This window comes from Mus caroli, unplaced genomic scaffold (genome assembly GCF_978045245.1).
Source record: "Mus caroli unplaced genomic scaffold, Mus_caroli_1 scaffold_9, whole genome shotgun sequence".
Taxonomy (NCBI): Eukaryota; Metazoa; Chordata; class Mammalia; order Rodentia; family Muridae; genus Mus; species Mus caroli.
The window spans coordinates 61,446,747-61,463,640 of record NW_028227264.1 but is presented as its reverse complement, the minus strand read 5'-3'; the positions used below and the strand labels follow the sequence as shown (position 1 = coordinate 61,463,640).

At 39.6% G+C, this 16,894-nt stretch overlaps 1 protein-coding gene across 4 annotated transcripts in view; it reads right to left on the bottom strand.

Annotated features, from left to right (window-relative positions):
* Nucleotides 1–16,514, bottom strand: part of Herc4 (HECT and RLD domain containing E3 ubiquitin protein ligase 4) — a 74,199-nt gene extending 57,685 nt beyond the window's left edge. For 2 of the 4 annotated variants that reach the window (XR_003837764.2, XM_021173606.3), the window contains exons 1-3: nucleotides 16,170–16,514; nucleotides 14,869–14,899; nucleotides 14,179–14,482 (exon numbers count right to left, since the gene is read on the bottom strand). Coding sequence is in view for 3 of the 4 variants with exons in the window: in XM_021173606.3 (XP_021029265.1) it covers nucleotides 14,179–14,404 (226 nt within the window). In the remaining variant the exon portion in view is untranslated. Of the gene's footprint in view, nucleotides 1–10,179; nucleotides 11,029–14,178; nucleotides 14,483–14,868; nucleotides 14,900–16,169 lie in introns of those variants that run through there. The other 2 variants (XM_021173607.2, XM_021173608.3) reach the window with 2 other exon arrangements.
* Nucleotides 16,515–16,894: the final 380 nt, after the last annotated feature.

Sequence of the window (16,894 nt, the reverse complement as noted above, 5' to 3'; positions counted from 1 at the left end):
GAGCTGAAGTGGTGGCAAATGCTGTATGTTGGTTGAACACTTGAGAGGCTAACGAACTGTCCTTAGTTCAAGGCTAGCCAATGTTATATAATATTGGAAGACCAGGTCTCAAAAATCAACCAACCAACCAACCAAATAACAAATAAGATAGTCCTCAACTCAGGAGTGTTAAACAGATAAATTTCCAATTTTATAATGTTGCAAAAGCTATAGGTAACTTGTGGAAACTGCGCTTGCTGTTCTGATCTTTTCCAGAGCTAGGGATAAGGTATGTTGTGGTCCTGTGATTGCTGGGCTGTGGCAGAGGTGCAGTCAGCTTTCAATTACATTGAAAACAGGAAACAGACAGAGACCCACATGTTCTTTTTGTTAAAGTGTGATACCCAGCAGGTTATCTACATCAAATATAGAACTTAGAAATGAACGTTGCACGCTACTGAAGCGGAAACATAATCAGTGTCTTCCAGCTACAAACCCCATGACCTACAACAGTGACCTGCCTGCAAGATAAGGTGGGGCAATAGTAGCACAAAAACTGTAGGAGTAACCAACCACTCTCTGACTGCAGTTAAGGCCCACCCCATGAGACAGCACCCACTGCTAAAAAGTGGCCAACGACCAGAGGGTAGGTTGTGGGCTTTAGAAGAAAACCTACTGCTTTTATTCTGCTGAAGGAACATAGCAAAAATCAACCCTTAATGACTATGAATATTGCTATATCCATAGAGAGGAACATCACTCAGCCCTCATCAGAGAAGCTGCTTCTTGGTAATTAACAGACTCACATCTGGACAACGGGCAGAGAGAGACTTTGGAGCACTCAGCCCTAAACAGGATGTCACTATCAAAGCCCTCCCCCTCAAGGCTTAGGAATCCATGCAAAAGAGACAGACAGGTATTAAGTGCCAGACTTGGTGGGTGACTCTCCAAGAAAGTAATCTTCCAGACACAATAGGACTGGTGAACTCAGATACTGTGACAGAACTCACAAGAATTACACAGGTTCAGACCAGAGAAAATCCCAACACAGAGAAGAGAAACTGGATAAAAAGGCCACCCCCAACCAAGAAGCTCTCTGCAGTGAAAGGGAAAGTCCATTTTCTCCGATGGAGGGAGGGTTCATTGGGTGTACAGAACACACTCCAGGGCAGGTCCCATGGCCAGGAGTAGTTTGACAGCACAAAACTGACTTCATGGCTTTTGCATCCATGTTATCTTATTAGTTCTTTCGTTTGTTTGATGGGGGAGGGATGCTGTTTAACATAAAGTTGGGTGGGAAACTGGGGAAGATCTGCGGGGGGGGGGGGGGGGGGGCGGTAAAGAACATGATCAAAATCCTTTTATTTTTAATTTTAGGTGGTGCTTGAAAGGTGGAGGCAAGAGGATCAAGGGTTCAAGGTCATTCTCCAGCCTGGGTTTTATGAAACCCTGTCTCCTTCAGTACCACATACAGAATTCCATTTTCACTTAAAAACACTACCAGATAGCCCAAACTTTTATACAGAGAAGAACTGCAAATTAAACTATCAACTCTAGTTATCTGTGCTTTCCTCCCCTCCTCCCTTAATTACTAAACAACTGAATTTTATTTTATAATATACAAAACACAAAACTTTTAGAGTTTTTTTTTAATTCCTACTTTAAAAAATAAGGATATTAATCACTTTGGGATTGGTGAATAATTCTGATTTTCTTGTTGATGTTACTGTTTGAGAGAGTCTTACTATGTGAGTTGTACAACATCCTCCTGGCACAGATAAGCTATACACACACACACATATACATATATGTGTAATATACACACAGATATATATATATATATATATATATATATATATATATATATATACATACATATATAGAAAAAGCAAGATTGTTTTAACAATTTATTTTCAGAATATAGTTTATAAATACTTAAGGATTTCAATATTTTTCTTTAAATTTTTATAGAAATGACCAAAGAGGTATTACAAAAATTTCATTTTAGCTGGGGTTTCAAAAGACAAAATGAGATACATTTTGGAAACATTCACCACGACTTATTAAGAAGAGAGTGAATCAGAGAAAACTATGGTCACAGCTCTTCGCCCGATACAGAAGCGATCTTACTAGGATCAACACAAAGACTTTCAGGTCCGACCCAAGGAAACCAATGGCCTAAGATTTAAAGTAATGAGCTAAGGGTCACATCCATTTGCAAAGGAAATAAAATAACTGGCTATAGGGTAAAGTGCCAAATGTTGGCAACACAGCCAACACTGATCCTGTGACAAGGAAACAAGCCTAAGATGAATCTCACGAGTGAGATCAAGGGGCAAATAATAGAGGGATGAGGAATGGTTTTGGAGAAAATGAAAGAGACTGACAAATCACAATCGCTTTCACTTTCAACACTCCTTTCCTGTTCTCACAATCATATCTGTTGTAATTCCACACATACACACCTTGACTTTCTTTCTTGGTGTTTTGTTTGAGATAGGGTCTCTCTTTGTAGCCCTGGCTGTCCTAAAACCCAGAGACTCCCCTGCCCCTGCCTCCCTGAGTACTGGAAAGAAAAGCTTTAATTTTCTTGACATGTAAATTTCTCCTCTGTAGTAAGAAAATAAAATATTCATATCGGTGTGAAAATAAGTATACATTCAGAAACAAGAGGCATGATGAAATGTTTTTTGTTCCTATATCTTACAGGTCAGTTCATCATTTCAGTTCAGCTATGTTTAAAAACCTGAATAATAGTAATCTGAATACTTATTTTCTAAAATATCAGGACACAACTATACATCGTAATTACTCATTAAATCGTTTGTAAAATCAATGGCTAGGCCTACAAGATGCCCCAAGGTAAAGGGGGCTGTCCACTAAGTCTGCTGAGCTCCCTCCACAGGACCTACGCACACAATGGGAGGAGAAAGCCAACGCCTGCAGGTTGTCTACTGACCTCTCCATGTAAACCTGCACATGCGCACTTGTCTCCACCAAACAAGTTTTTAGCTTAAGATAATCAATAACCAACTTTAACTTCTGGCATTTCCATGCTTCTCACAGGAGGAAGTATCACAGCTCCCCTATCCCAAGTCACCTTTTACATCTGAAGGTGAAGGAACCCCATCCATTTTGTCTAGTTCAAATACAGCATCACAGGTTTTTGATTTTTTAATATTTTAGCACAGTTCTTGAATAAAAATTTCAACAAGGTCTTTAAAGAAGTATTTTTGTACTTGGTATAGCCAAGTCATAAGAACAACTGTTTGTTGAATAAATGCCTAAACTTTAGCTATAATAAAGAGATACGCTATCTGGAAGCAAATATGTGAATGACACAGTTTCTCACAAGGACATGTATGTAACAGGTATCAGGCAACTGTAAAGACAACCCAATCCCCTACTTGGTATTAGGCAGACGAGCTGTGTGCCCTGCCCAACTGCACCATTAGTAGCTTTTTATTTAAAAAGCAGACACCTACTGAATACTCCCTCACTACATGCCAAGCACTGCATGTGTTCTCACTTGATCAGAACCTCAAAACCTGCAAGAACTTCCCATGATTATCCTGATTTAATAGATCAGAACACTAAGACATACAGAATAAGCAATGTAAAAAAAAATAGACCTACAACCAACAGACCAGGACCACATCTAAGTTCTTCAATTCCTACCTTTTAAACACTGTATTTCCAAACAGATACAAAGCGAAGCCTGTCCTTCAAGTCCTTCATCAGTCTACTTGTTTTTCCTCCCACCTCTGCACCTACAGTAACTACTGAGTACCTGTTTGAATACATCTATAAGTCAATACAAATGGATGTTTTCTTTTGATTGATCTAACTTCCTACATTCTTCTATACCTCGTTATTTCTTTCCTAGTGTATTAGATGTCTTCCATACCAGACCTCAACTACATAGCACTACATTACAGTGGTTGGATAAATTATAATTTTGTCAGTTTCCAAAAGAAACATTAAAGCTATTTCTAATCTCCATAAAATGCTGTTGCAATACAAATCCAGCTAATAGGTGGTATCCCAGAAACTGAACTTTTCAGATAAAAAGCACAGTGCTTTCAATTCTTCATCTAGGTCTTACACTTTTACACATTTTTATAATCACCCCGAGTTATTACTCTTCTTTACTGTTATTATAAAGGGCATGTTTTCTTCTATTATATCGCTGAACTTATTTTCACTGTGTTAATTGTGTTAAGTTGGGGGGACAGACATACAGACAATGAATGAATATGCCACATGTGTATAGGTCCCTGTGGAGACCAGAAGAGGGCACTGAAACACCCATGAGCTGCAGTTACAGGTAGTTCTATGGATGCTAAGAAACCAGACTCAGTCCTTTAGAAGAGCACCTTATTTTCCTTACCCACAAAACCAAGGCAGAACACAGTGGTGCAAACCTGTAATCCCCACAAACCTATAATGCCATCACTGCTTAACTCAAGGGCAGCCTCGGTCTCAGACAACAATAAATGGGGTAATACGGAAAGGGTTCCACAGGGCATGATACACAGTGGCGGTTGCTATTACTAGTTCTGAATATCAGCATTATATTTGTAAAATAATAGTTTACTAAGATTCCTTTTTTTTAAGTTTCCCATGTTTTTTTCCCTCCTCCCTATACACCTCCCATGTCAACTTCTAAATGCTTTCCTTCCTATTTCTATTTGCAGACTTACTCAACCGCTCACCTGAGTATATGTGTAAACATATGTTCATACAGAGATAGCTAACTAGCTTTTTACATAAGTATTCTTGTTGGTTAAGAACAAGTACTGCTCTTCTAGAGTTTGAGTCCCAGAACCTACACCAGGTGGCTCACAGCCACCTGTAACTCCAGCTCCATGGGCATCTGACAGCACTTGTACTACATACTGCTTGTCCACACAAAGACACATACATGTAATTTAAAATAAACTATTAAAAAGGTAATTGTAGTTTCACCAGGTTCATGACTGTTGTTAAAGTTAGGAAATAACTAGCAAATACTTGGATCAGAAAATATGTATGTACCAATTCAAAAGCAGAAAATATGTATGTACCAACTCATAAGTACTTTGGATCAATTCTGGACAGCAATCTGAGTTTTGCACTCAATTTGATAGTTTGTTTGTTGTTTGTCCGTTTGTTTGTTTGTTTGTTTGAGACGGGGTTTCTCTGTGTTTCTCTGGCTGTCCTGAAATTCACTCTGGATGATAAACCAGGCTGGCCTCAAACTCAAGAGATTTGCCTGCCTCTGCCTCTTGAGCGCTAGGATCAAAGGTGTGCACCACCACTGCCTGGCTTACATGACAATATTAAAAGGAAATAAAATCCCAAATTCCTACGAGTTAGTAAGAAAAGCAGGCCACCTTCCCCCAGCTGTGTTCAGATGTTCCTGCCCCCCTCCGCTCCTGAGAACCTCTGCCTTACTCTAGCTCCTTCCCCACTACTTTCATGTCACAAAAGAGTGTACAGCAAAGGTACTCTCTCCTATGCCAAAAACACAGTTTATCATCATGGTTATTTCAACTACGAGTAACCCAGAAAGCATGGAGTCAAACACAGAAACTAACTGATAGGGTTGTGTTTGTTAAGCAATAAGCATATAAGGCTATTACAAAATTCAAGTGATCAAGCTATCAAATGGTACCTGACGAACAGACATTTTTATCACTTTATAAAAATTCAACTTCAAAACAACAAATAAAACTAAGGGTACAGGTCACACCTATCATCTCAGAACTTGGTAAGCTGAAGCAGGAGAGTAGCCATGAGTACCAGGCATCTCAAAAGGAACAAAAATAACAAAATAGAAAACAGATAAAGTAGACAGCCATTTATGACACTTTAAATTTACAAGTTACTTTAAATTTTAACAGTTTCTAAAAGATTGAATTCTAACCACAAAATAATAACTTTGTATTAATTATTTGATACATTGGAACAATGGAAAAATTTACAGACTACCTAATTAAATACACATAAGGAAAAGCAAAACTGGAAAATCAACACTTTATGAATTTAGTTCCGATTTTCTCTCTTTTAATTCCGTACTGTCCACTGAATACTGCTCTCACATTCACAATAAAATCTACCTCACCGGATCTTCTCTCTTCAAATAGTTAACAGTGTTCATCACCTCACAGTCCCTATTTCCAACCAGTGACCCCACCTGGGTCAGGGCTGGCTCTCTTAATATTTACGGAGACACAATTCACATCCAGTAAGTTAACCAAGGCTGTCCATCTTTGGTCTGCCAGTCTCTCTTCTGTGTTTTAAAGAACTATTATCACAGTTAAACTAATTACTTTCCAAATTCTCCTTCCTTCAATTCTTCCTTGATAAAACCAGTGAATACCATTAAAAACTATTAATGTCAGGCTGGAGAGATGGCTCAGGTCCTGAGTTCAATTCCCAACAATCACACAGTAGCTCACAACCATCTGTAATGGGATCAGATGCCCTCTTTTAGTGTGTCTGAAGACAGCAACAGTGTACTCATATACATAAAATAGATTAAAAATTTAAAAAAATAATTAGTGCCTACTAGCCAAATTAAAAGCTCGACCTGTTGTAAACACAGTTGTAGATCATTTTACAAGTGCCTATGCTTGTGAGGATGTTTGTTAAATGACAGTTCCAAGCTTCTGGGTACAATATAATGAACATCATATATGAACAAATGAATGAGTGTGTATATATGATTGTATATAATTTTTATGTTCTCTATTCTCAGACATTCCAGTTAAAAAGACTTCCATTCCCTAGAAAGCATTAAACTTGCTGTGGTTGTTTGAAAGAAAATGGTCTCCACAGGCCCATAGGGAGTGGTACTATTAGGAGGTGTGACCTTATGGAGTAGGTGTGGTCTCTTTGTTGGAGTAAATGTGTCATTGTGGGGGTGGGCATTGAGGTCTCATATGCTCAAGCTACACCCACTATGGCTCACAGTTTCTTCGGCTGCCCGTGGATTTGGACATAGAACTCTCCTTCTCCAGCACCATGACTACCTGTATGCCACCATGCTTCCCACCATGATGATAATGGACTAAACCTCTGAACCTGTAAGCCAGCCCTAATTAAATGTTTCCCTTTATAAGAGTTGTTGTCCTCATGGTGCCTCACAGCAACAGAAACCCTAGGTAAGACACTTGCCTGTAGTCGTTTGAATTAGTTTGCCTCTAACGCACTTCCCACTCTCTCCTCTAAGAGCACTGAATATCTATCTTTCCTACTCACCTCTGCTATGCACCCCTGTAAGCCACATTGTTTCACAAGGTTCTATCACCATCCTTGGGATTAGGGATTTCTGAAACAGGACCCAACTATTCCAAACTAGATCAGACTGGACTCCACTGTCCAGCACTCCTCTGAGTCTGGGGATTACAGGTGGGAGCTACCATTCCATACAGTCACTCTGTAACCAGCACTGCTCATATTTATCTGCACTCCTATGATTTGTGTCTTGTTTTCTTTTCCTTACTAGACTTTCAAATGATGTTCATTATATTGTCGTCAGAAGCTTGTCAGAAGAATGTATTCTGGAACTTTCATTTACAAACAAAATTCTTGTGAGCATATGCACTTGAAACAAGAACTAAACTGATAATGAACAGTCATGGCAAATATGTATAGATATAGAAATAAAGTTTTAAAAATCTTGAATATTAAATTATCACTTGTCAACAATTTAAAATTTTTTTGAATATTTTATTTTATTTATATTTGTCTACATGTATGTTTGGGTATGACATGCATACCATAGGAGGTGGTTTCCCAAGCCAGAAGAGGGTATCCGATTTACCTAGGGAACTAGAGTTACAAAAGAGGGTATCCGATTTACCTAGGGAACTAGAGTTACAGATGGTCCTCTGGAAGAGCAGCCAGGTACACTTAAAGGGTAGGCTGTCACTCTAGTCCCTCAAATTTTTCTTAATATGGAAAATAATTATTTAACTATCATTGAAAACAGGTTGAGAAAAACACATTTTTAATTTGTAGTCAGAAACATAAGTAAGTAAGCAAAAGAGAATACTTTTGCAAGATGTCATTACACTGATTTTTGCCTTCTTAGACCTGTCAATTTTTCCACCAAGAATGTGTACTACGTTTTAACCAGAAAAAGATATTAAAAAAATAAAACCGTAGTTCAGAATTGTATAAAAAAGGAACAAATCGGTCTAAACCTATATATTGATAAAGGATTGAGGACCTGGGGTATAGGACAATGGCAGAGTACTGTATACTTACATATTAGTATGGTATATATTAGTTTAATATATATATATATATATATATATATATATATATATATATGTATTAGACCCTGGGCTCTCTCTCCAGCACTTCAAATTACAGTAAGAAAGAAGTATTAGTTTTGAATAGTATGTAGAAAACGTGTTACTAAAGAGTCTTAAGAATAAAAAATAAAACAATACCATGCTAGAAAATAAGACAGAAGATTAAGTCCAGATAAATAAAATTTTAGCAGTACTAATGGTTAGGAAAATTCCCCTTTTATGACTAGAACAAATTTGTTTTGATTTTTGTTGGTGAGAATGTATCTCTAGGCTGATCCCGTGACAGAGCTCCAAATCCTGCCAGGAGAGAGCTAGTCTCCCAGGAGTGCCAACACACCTGTGAGCACAGGTAAGACCACCACTTCTGCTTTGAGGGACCCGCCCAGAGCCCTACGGACACAGGAACCAAGGAACAGCTGGGGACAGGATCCTTCCGCTTTCTGTCTGCACCCCAGAGCTGACCCTATGCCACAGCTCTCCATACACAAATTCCCCCCGAGAGAACTGGTCTCCCAGTAGTGCGGACACACAGGCTTGCAGGAGGGACAAGCCACAGTCAGAGACAGTCAGACCAGCTACCACAGAGAATGTATCTCTATATAACATAGTCTGGTCTCCAATTCTTGATCCTTTTGCTGTAAACCCAGTGTTGAAATTACAAGTGAACACCACTATGCCTAGCAAATGTTTTGTAAGTTGTCTACACACAGCACTGTTTTCCTTGTTTGTATTATTGCCTTGCTTTCTAGCGACAAAGTGTGAGTGCAGAGAAACAGAAAGGAGAGAACAGAGGCTTGCTACTGTACACGGCTCCTTTTACTGATCGTTACCCTACACAATCTCACCCAAATCATGTTTACTGTCACAATGTCTGTGTTGGGATATTTTTTTAAATATCCCAACATTCAATAATATGCTTTATAGTTTAGAAAAATGGGAATCACTTTATTTCTTTACAACAACTTTTAGCACAGAGTGTATGAGAATCATGCTACATATATACAGAATACTGAGAGCCTAAGAAGCCTTAAGAAGTCTCTAAGTAAGATAGGTATGGTGATGTACTTTCTTTAATCCCAGCACACTGAAAGCAGAAGCAGGCAGATCTCTGCTAAACTGGAGGCAAGCCTAGTCTATATAGCAAGTTCACGGCCAGCCAAAGGTTCACAGTGAGACCCTATCTCAAAAACTAGAACAACAAAATATGAGTAATAATATGAACTGACTCCTCAGGCTGCCATCTGATGTTATTCCTTGGTATTCACCCAAACTGTGAAACCAAATTTTACCACATGTGTGCGTGTGTGTCTCTGTGTGTGTATGTGTGTGTAAGAGAGAGTGTGTTTTATAAAGCATAAACCTATGCATCCCAGAGACAGACAGCCCTGACACAACATAACTAAGTAGCCTAAGTCCGAATGCCAGCCACCCAATCAACCCTGCACTGCAATCACTACAGACTTCTGATGGACCAGCAAACAGTCAAGACAATAAAGGAATATATGATGAAACAAAACAGAAATAAGAGAAGTGAGCTTTGTTTGTCTAAATGTTCTTGGGGGTGGGTGTAGTTAAGTGTCAGAGTGCTTGCTTAGCATGTATGAGGCGCTAGGTTTGATTGACAGCATAACAAAAAAGTAAAAATACTGCTTCTACCACACAGTGGCATAATGCAATCTTGGTGAAATACTGATTCACTTCAACAGGCCATCTAATAGAATGGCAAAGGAACAACCTGCATTAGTGTTTGATCTGCCTCGACAGAAGGTATTATTGTAAATAATGCTAAACATAAGCACAATTTAGTGAATAAAGTAGGAGACTGGTAGGGTTAAGCTTTCAGATTCAATCTATAGTTCTTCACCAGCCACTTGCTGTTTGACAAGTTACTTACCAACTTGTGCTGCCATTTCTCCGAAAACTTATCCCCTAAGATGAGGATAATCCTTGCAATCTGTGTCACAAGCATTTTGAAAGGAACCATGAATTATTGTGTAATGCTCTTGAGATTCCTCAGATGTGGGGTCCTACACAAAGTAAAGTATTATTACACATCTCTCTAACAGTAGCATCTGTTTGTACTATGACTTTCCCCTACACCTGCGCTGTGATTCCTGGGCACTGACTCTCATCGTGCTCAAAGCCATGTCTGACATCCTGACCTAGGTAATTCTTTTCTCCAAGTCTTTGTATAACCTACATCTTTCTCTTCCTTAGAAGGTATTATGAAAACTAAGACTTATAAAACCCACTGAGCTTCAATCTTGTATGTTTTGATAAAATAAGAAATATGTGAGATAATTTGGTATTCTAATCTGCAAATAATTTACCATAATTATGTATTTCCTACACTATTTTTAAAAAAACCAGCTGTATATAAAGGGACATTTCACTTATGTTTTATGAACAGAAAGAATAGGTCAGAACGTGAGGACTCAAGAAAGGGAAGCAAGTAGCTACTGCTGCGACCAAAATGCTTTCGCCCGGATGACTAATGACTAAAAGCAGGCAGTGTGCGAGCATCATTGCCGGGATGACTAACAGCAGACAGTATGCGAGCCTCAATGAGATACTACTCCATTTGAAAGAACTTGGAGAACCACAGAAAGCTACCGACACACACTTTAACAAAATTATAGCATCATTTACAATCATAAAGTAGCTTAGTATTACTTCTACCGTGAAACCAGTAAAAACACGTCAACAAGTTGTAACTAAATATATTGTGAGTAAATAAACCTGTTAGGAAAAATATACTTTTAAATCTTCCTAAGTAAATCTAGAAATATGTGAATATAACAATTCATTTAAATGGACAGATATAACACACTGAATAAATGTATTCATTTGTAAGCTATGAATTAAAAAACCGAGAAACTAGCTTTAAAAAGTATTTTTAGAAGTTCTTACATAGGAAAAAAATGCATGAAGGTGAAAAAGACATTCATTTTTCTAGCACTAATTCGGACAGGTCTCTAAGTAAGATAGGTACGGTGGTGTCCTTTCTTTAATGCCAGCACACAGAAGGCAGAAGCAGGCAGATCTCGCTAAATTGGAGGCAAGCCTAGTCTATATAGCAAGTTCAAGGCCAGCTAGAGGTTCATACCTATGTAAGAGACCAGAGATGGACATGACTTAATCCACACTCTTAGTATAATAAAAGGATGTCAGAAAGTGTTTATATGATTCCTAAAATATCCAAAATGGAAAACTTTCCCAACAGGTTACAGCAAGGCCAACTCCTACAGTATGCCACGTGACTTGAGTAACTAACCCTTTTTTTTTTTTTTTTTTTTGTTTTTTCGAGACAGGGTTTTTCTGTGTAGCCCTGGCTGTCCTGGAACTCACTCTGTAGACCAGGCTGGCCTCGAACTCAGAAATCCACCTGCCTCTGCCTCTGCCTCCCAAGTGCTGGGATTAAAGGCGTGCGCCACCACGCCCGGCTGAGTAGCTAATCCTTAATGGTACTAAAATCTGCTCCTTCATTACAACTATTTGCTATGGCTATAAAGCCAGTCTATGTAAAGAAATAATTCTTGGCTTTTCTCTACTTTCTTTGTAGACGTGAGTAAAGCTCTGATAAAAGAACTGCCTGTGACTCAGACATATTACAAGACTGGTCAGTTATCAAGTCTTTCGAACCAATTAAATAAGTTCCGACAATTCCTTATCTTTAAACTCACCCTCAAATGTAGCAATTCATAAAAGGAACAGGGGAAGCACACTTAAAACACTGAAGAATCATCCAAAGAGAACTTTAGTTAAAACATTATTAAGGTTTACCACTCATGTACTTGAAACAAAAACTGAGGTTGAAGGCGGAAATCCTGTCAGAGCAATCACACCTCCTCGAGTTCCTGTTCTTCCATCTCTAGTTACACCTCAAGCTATCCGAGAACCAGGACTTTGGTTTAGCTCAGAGCCCTCCTGCTCCCCCACTAACCCCTCTTATAAAATTCGATAGCACCAGACTTATTTACTAGCTATTTACACAACTACAGACAGAATTAAACTTAAACCATTATTCCTTTCATTCAATCACACATATCTTTCTCATCATTCAAATTCCCAAGGCTTAAAATACATATAATATCATGGAAAATTTCAATTCTCTTCAGTTACTTCCATTTATGTATGTCTTAACTCCCAACTGAAACTCTAAAAAACAAAGCTCTTTTTTCTTTCCTTTTTCCTTTTCTAGGGACTGTTTTCTATGTCTGGACACCGATGAGTCAATCTAAAGTGGAAGCACACTCTTCAGCTTGGCATTACTAAATAATGCTTCCGGGATGAATTCACGGAAGACAGAGATGTCACAATACAGCCATCACAATGTCAACAAGACCAAAACGCACTCAGCTTTCCCCAAACACATCCATGAGGTTTAAGTTATACTTCCTACTGGTACATGTGGAGGTGGGGGGGGGGGGGGACAGGAGGGCTCTGATCTAAACAACACTAAGGTAACATTTAAAATCCCTAAACCTCAGTGAGTTACACAGTAAGCACACTGGCAACTCCTACACCTACTATGTAATTCCAACACCATGAAAACCTCAACCTGCCGTAGCATTCCCACACAAGCAAAATGTACAGATAGTAAATTACCACCCACAACTACCTCAGTGCCCGAGATTATGAAAATCTGGTATGATTAAGAGATTCTTTCATGAAATGTAATACAAGAAAATTCATTTACTTTGAATTCTACAATAATTAGACCCATTTTATTAAGGAAATGCTCTCATTCATTAATCAAGTTACATATCATGAGGTAATAAGTTACAGGTTATGAGAAGAGATTAAGATCCTACCCACAAAGAATAAAAGGTACAGTCTCTACAAATTAAGAGTACTAGGTGTTAAGGATGGCAGTGGAGGTGAGATGGTATGAAAGATACTTCAATTAATTGCCTGAGTGTTTATACCTATGTTGATCTCTCAAAACAAGACGACCAGAAACAAACAAACAAACAAACAAACAAAACCAAACCAAACAAAACAAAAAACAAAAAGAAAATCAACCAACCAACTAAACACCTCCTACAATGGGATGGCGGAAAACAAGGATTACCACAGGGAACGCCTAAGTGTGTTACTGTGACAAACAGCACAGCAGCTTTCTCTCCTGAATTTACCACCTTTCTGTAGGAGCTTTGGGTCATCACAACTGAGAGCAAAATATCTAATAATTCCACCTCAAATGTGTTACTACCCAATTTTAAATACAACATCCAGAAAAACACCATGAAATTTGACCAAATGTTTCCAATGTTTATTACCTGATAAATTATTTTACATTGTGCTTAGATCTCTCTCCATAGTCAGACCTGGCATTCACAACCCTTTAAAAGCTAGCACTGAAAACGTGGAAGCAGCAACTAGGGGATTAAACAGTATTTCTAACTAAGCAACAAAACATTACATACCTAAAGTATAATGGGGAATAAAATGGAAGAATTATAATTTACACAAGTAAATGAAAATAAAAAGCTTTTACCATGAACCCATGAGTACAGAATCATCACAGAGAACAAATTAGGAATTCAAAATCTATTCAAGGTAGCTGAACTTCTTAAAGATTTTGATAACTTTATAGTCTATATAAAAGAAACAAACACTGAAGTCTAGGGTTTTTCGTTACTGTTTTCAACCACTAGTAGTAGTAATAAATAAATAACAAACAACCCCACACATATACACACACACACACATACACACACACCAATGTACTTTTTAAGCAGCACGGAAAGGTCAAGAGTATGTTTCACTTTTACTTTGCTTTTAAATCTTGAAAAAGCCTGTAAGTTTAGGATTTACAGAGGTCATACAAAACACCATTTCAAGAGTGAAATAAATGATCAATTATTAGAAATAGAGAAATGTCCCGTACCTGGTTTCTTTCTGGACTTTTCATGACCTAGCTGTCCTAGATCATTACATCCACATGTGTACACAGTCCCGTCATCCAGGACAAACACAGTATGCCTGAGTCCACAGCCTACATCTCGGACCTTTTTATTCACGAAAAAGTCACTTTTTCTGGGCTCGAGTACAATTTCTTCATCAATTCCTCCCAAACCTAGTTGTCCATAGGATGCATTTCCCCAGCACAACATGCTTGTAATGACTTTGGTCTTCCAGTTTCAATACAAAAGTCCCTTCTCAAACACTGGAAACTTGGAGGTACCCTATGTCTGAGGAGAAAAACAAAAGTTAGTAAGACTTCAAAGCAAGCTGCTCTCTCATCAAGTGTTAAGCTAAAATGAGGACTGCAATTGTTTAATACTTATAATATGCTTCAGGGTTACAGTCAGCTCTCTCAGTTTTAAAGGACCATATACAAATGTTTAGGAAATGACATCACCTTCTACTATTCTTTGCAAGACTTAAAACAGTAACTGGCTTTAACTCTGTTATATAAGTACTCTAATGAAATTAGGTTTTCGTGTTTAAATACATTTAATGAGAATAGTAAATAAGGCATGTGTCCAATGCCCAAACAAGCAAGTATCCAGCCAACTTCAGAAACATAATCTTGCAGTCCCCCATAGCCCACGGAATTCAACAATCTGATACCTACCTCCACATCAACAGAAAACGAAAGTTCTTATCTGTAACATAAATAAAACCAATAATAGAACTTTAGAAAAAAATAACAATTTAAACTAGACTTCTCATTATTTGTACTAATAAGCTATATACAAAATTAGAAATTATCAAGTCGTAATTTCAAACAATCGACTCCATTTTATAAGTCAAACTGCTGAGGTCTCGAACTCACACTCCTAATTTAATTTTAAAACCAAATCAATGTGATTATAATACATACCTCTAGGAAAATTACTTAAAGATGAAAAACAATCACAGGACTGCTGAGTTTTTTTTCCAAACAAAACCGGGTAGGAGGCGGGGTTAACTTTTGATAGGAAAATCTATATAACTTCTACACTTGAAAGACATATATAAGGGGCTGAGAGATGTCTCTTTTAAAGGATCCAGATTCAATTCCCAGCACCCACATGGCTGCTCTCTGTGTGTTTAACTCCGCCCAGGGAATCAATCCTACACCCTCTACTGGCTTCCTGCACTACGGGCACACATGGTGCACAAACAAGTGAGGGAATCCTCCATTAACATTAAAAAAAACCTTCACATTTCTTTAAAAAGCACGGTGTATTAAGAAGCATTAATAGAAGTCAGTCTTATCCTTGCTGTCCAAAATCACCTAAATTCCTTACGCTTAATCTGAGGTTTCAAAACGTAATTTTCCTGCATTTATGTTTATTTATGTTTATTTAGAAAGTGCCGAAGCTGTCTCACTCCACTCCTATCAGAAAAAGTTTGATTTCATCCCTTTGGGACACCAAAACTCGAAAGTTCCGGAGATTTCTGCATTGTCTTTCCGTATCTCTCTCTGTGTTTTCAAGGCTAGCATAAGACAGGAACATATCTCCGATTTCAATGCGCTTCGTTTGGGTACCCTTTTTTTTTTTTAATCTCCAAAAAGTCAGAACCAGTATGGGAAAGACGTTCTCTCGCCAGCAACAGGTAGGAGAACGCAAGGCAGTTTGGTTTCCTCTTTCCTTGACCATGCACCTCACGATCAGCTCCCGCGGCCCGGGGCAGAGGAATGGTCTGCACACACTCAGCCTCACGGGCCGGCCAGCCAAACTCCCGCAGCTACCTACGGGCGAGCCGGGGAGAGGGTCCACCCCACCGGGCTCAGCCCCCACGGCCTCGGTCCCAGGGAGACCCTTTCCCCGAGGGCGGTGCACCACTCCGGCCCCGGAAAACACTGAGGACACTGGCGCCCTTCCCCAAGGCCCCAGCGGAGCTCGCCTCCGTCACACTACCCCGAACCCACGGGGGGCAACGACTCACCGGGTCTCTCAGGGCAGGGAGAGCCCTAAGCGATGGAGGACGGACGCTCCCTGGACTTCTGGGCGGCTCTCCAGCTCCCAAGACCTTCCTCCTTCAGCCGGCCGCGGCGATTACCACGGTTCCTCCGGCGTCCCCTACCGCAGCTCCGCTGCCTCTGCTGCCCGGCTCGCCCGTGAAACTTTCCCAGGCTCCTCCGAGAAACGCTGCCGCCAGCACTCTCCGGACCGAGAGACAAGCCGTCAGCGACCCGGATGGAGCGGGAGGGGAAGGGCTGGCGGCGAGCAGGGCGGAGACCACGAGGGGTGGAGAGAGCGGAGGGAGAGGCTGGCGACAAGGGAGAGGCTGGCGACAAGGGAGAGGGGCGGTGGTTTCGCGGGGGAGGGGGGAGGGGGAAGGGGCTGGCCGGAAGTGAGCCGGGGAGCATGCGCGACCCCGCCCACTTCCCCATTCGGGCGCCTGCGCGGGAGACCTCCCAGGGTTCATCTGATCCAGGAGCCTGCGCAGTGTTGCGGTTCCCTGCTCTAAGACGCTAATGTAGCCGGCTAGGGCTAGAAGCTGTCAAATGTATTTTCTTTCTGCCTCTTCTTCTTCTTTGTTTTTTTTTTTTTTTTTTTTTTTTTTGTTCTTGTCGGTGTGTTTTTAACAATGCTTGGCGTTGACAAGGGCTACTTAGTGAAAATTTCATTTTGGTTTGTCTTTCTGCTTGGAGGGTTTTAGCCTTTTCA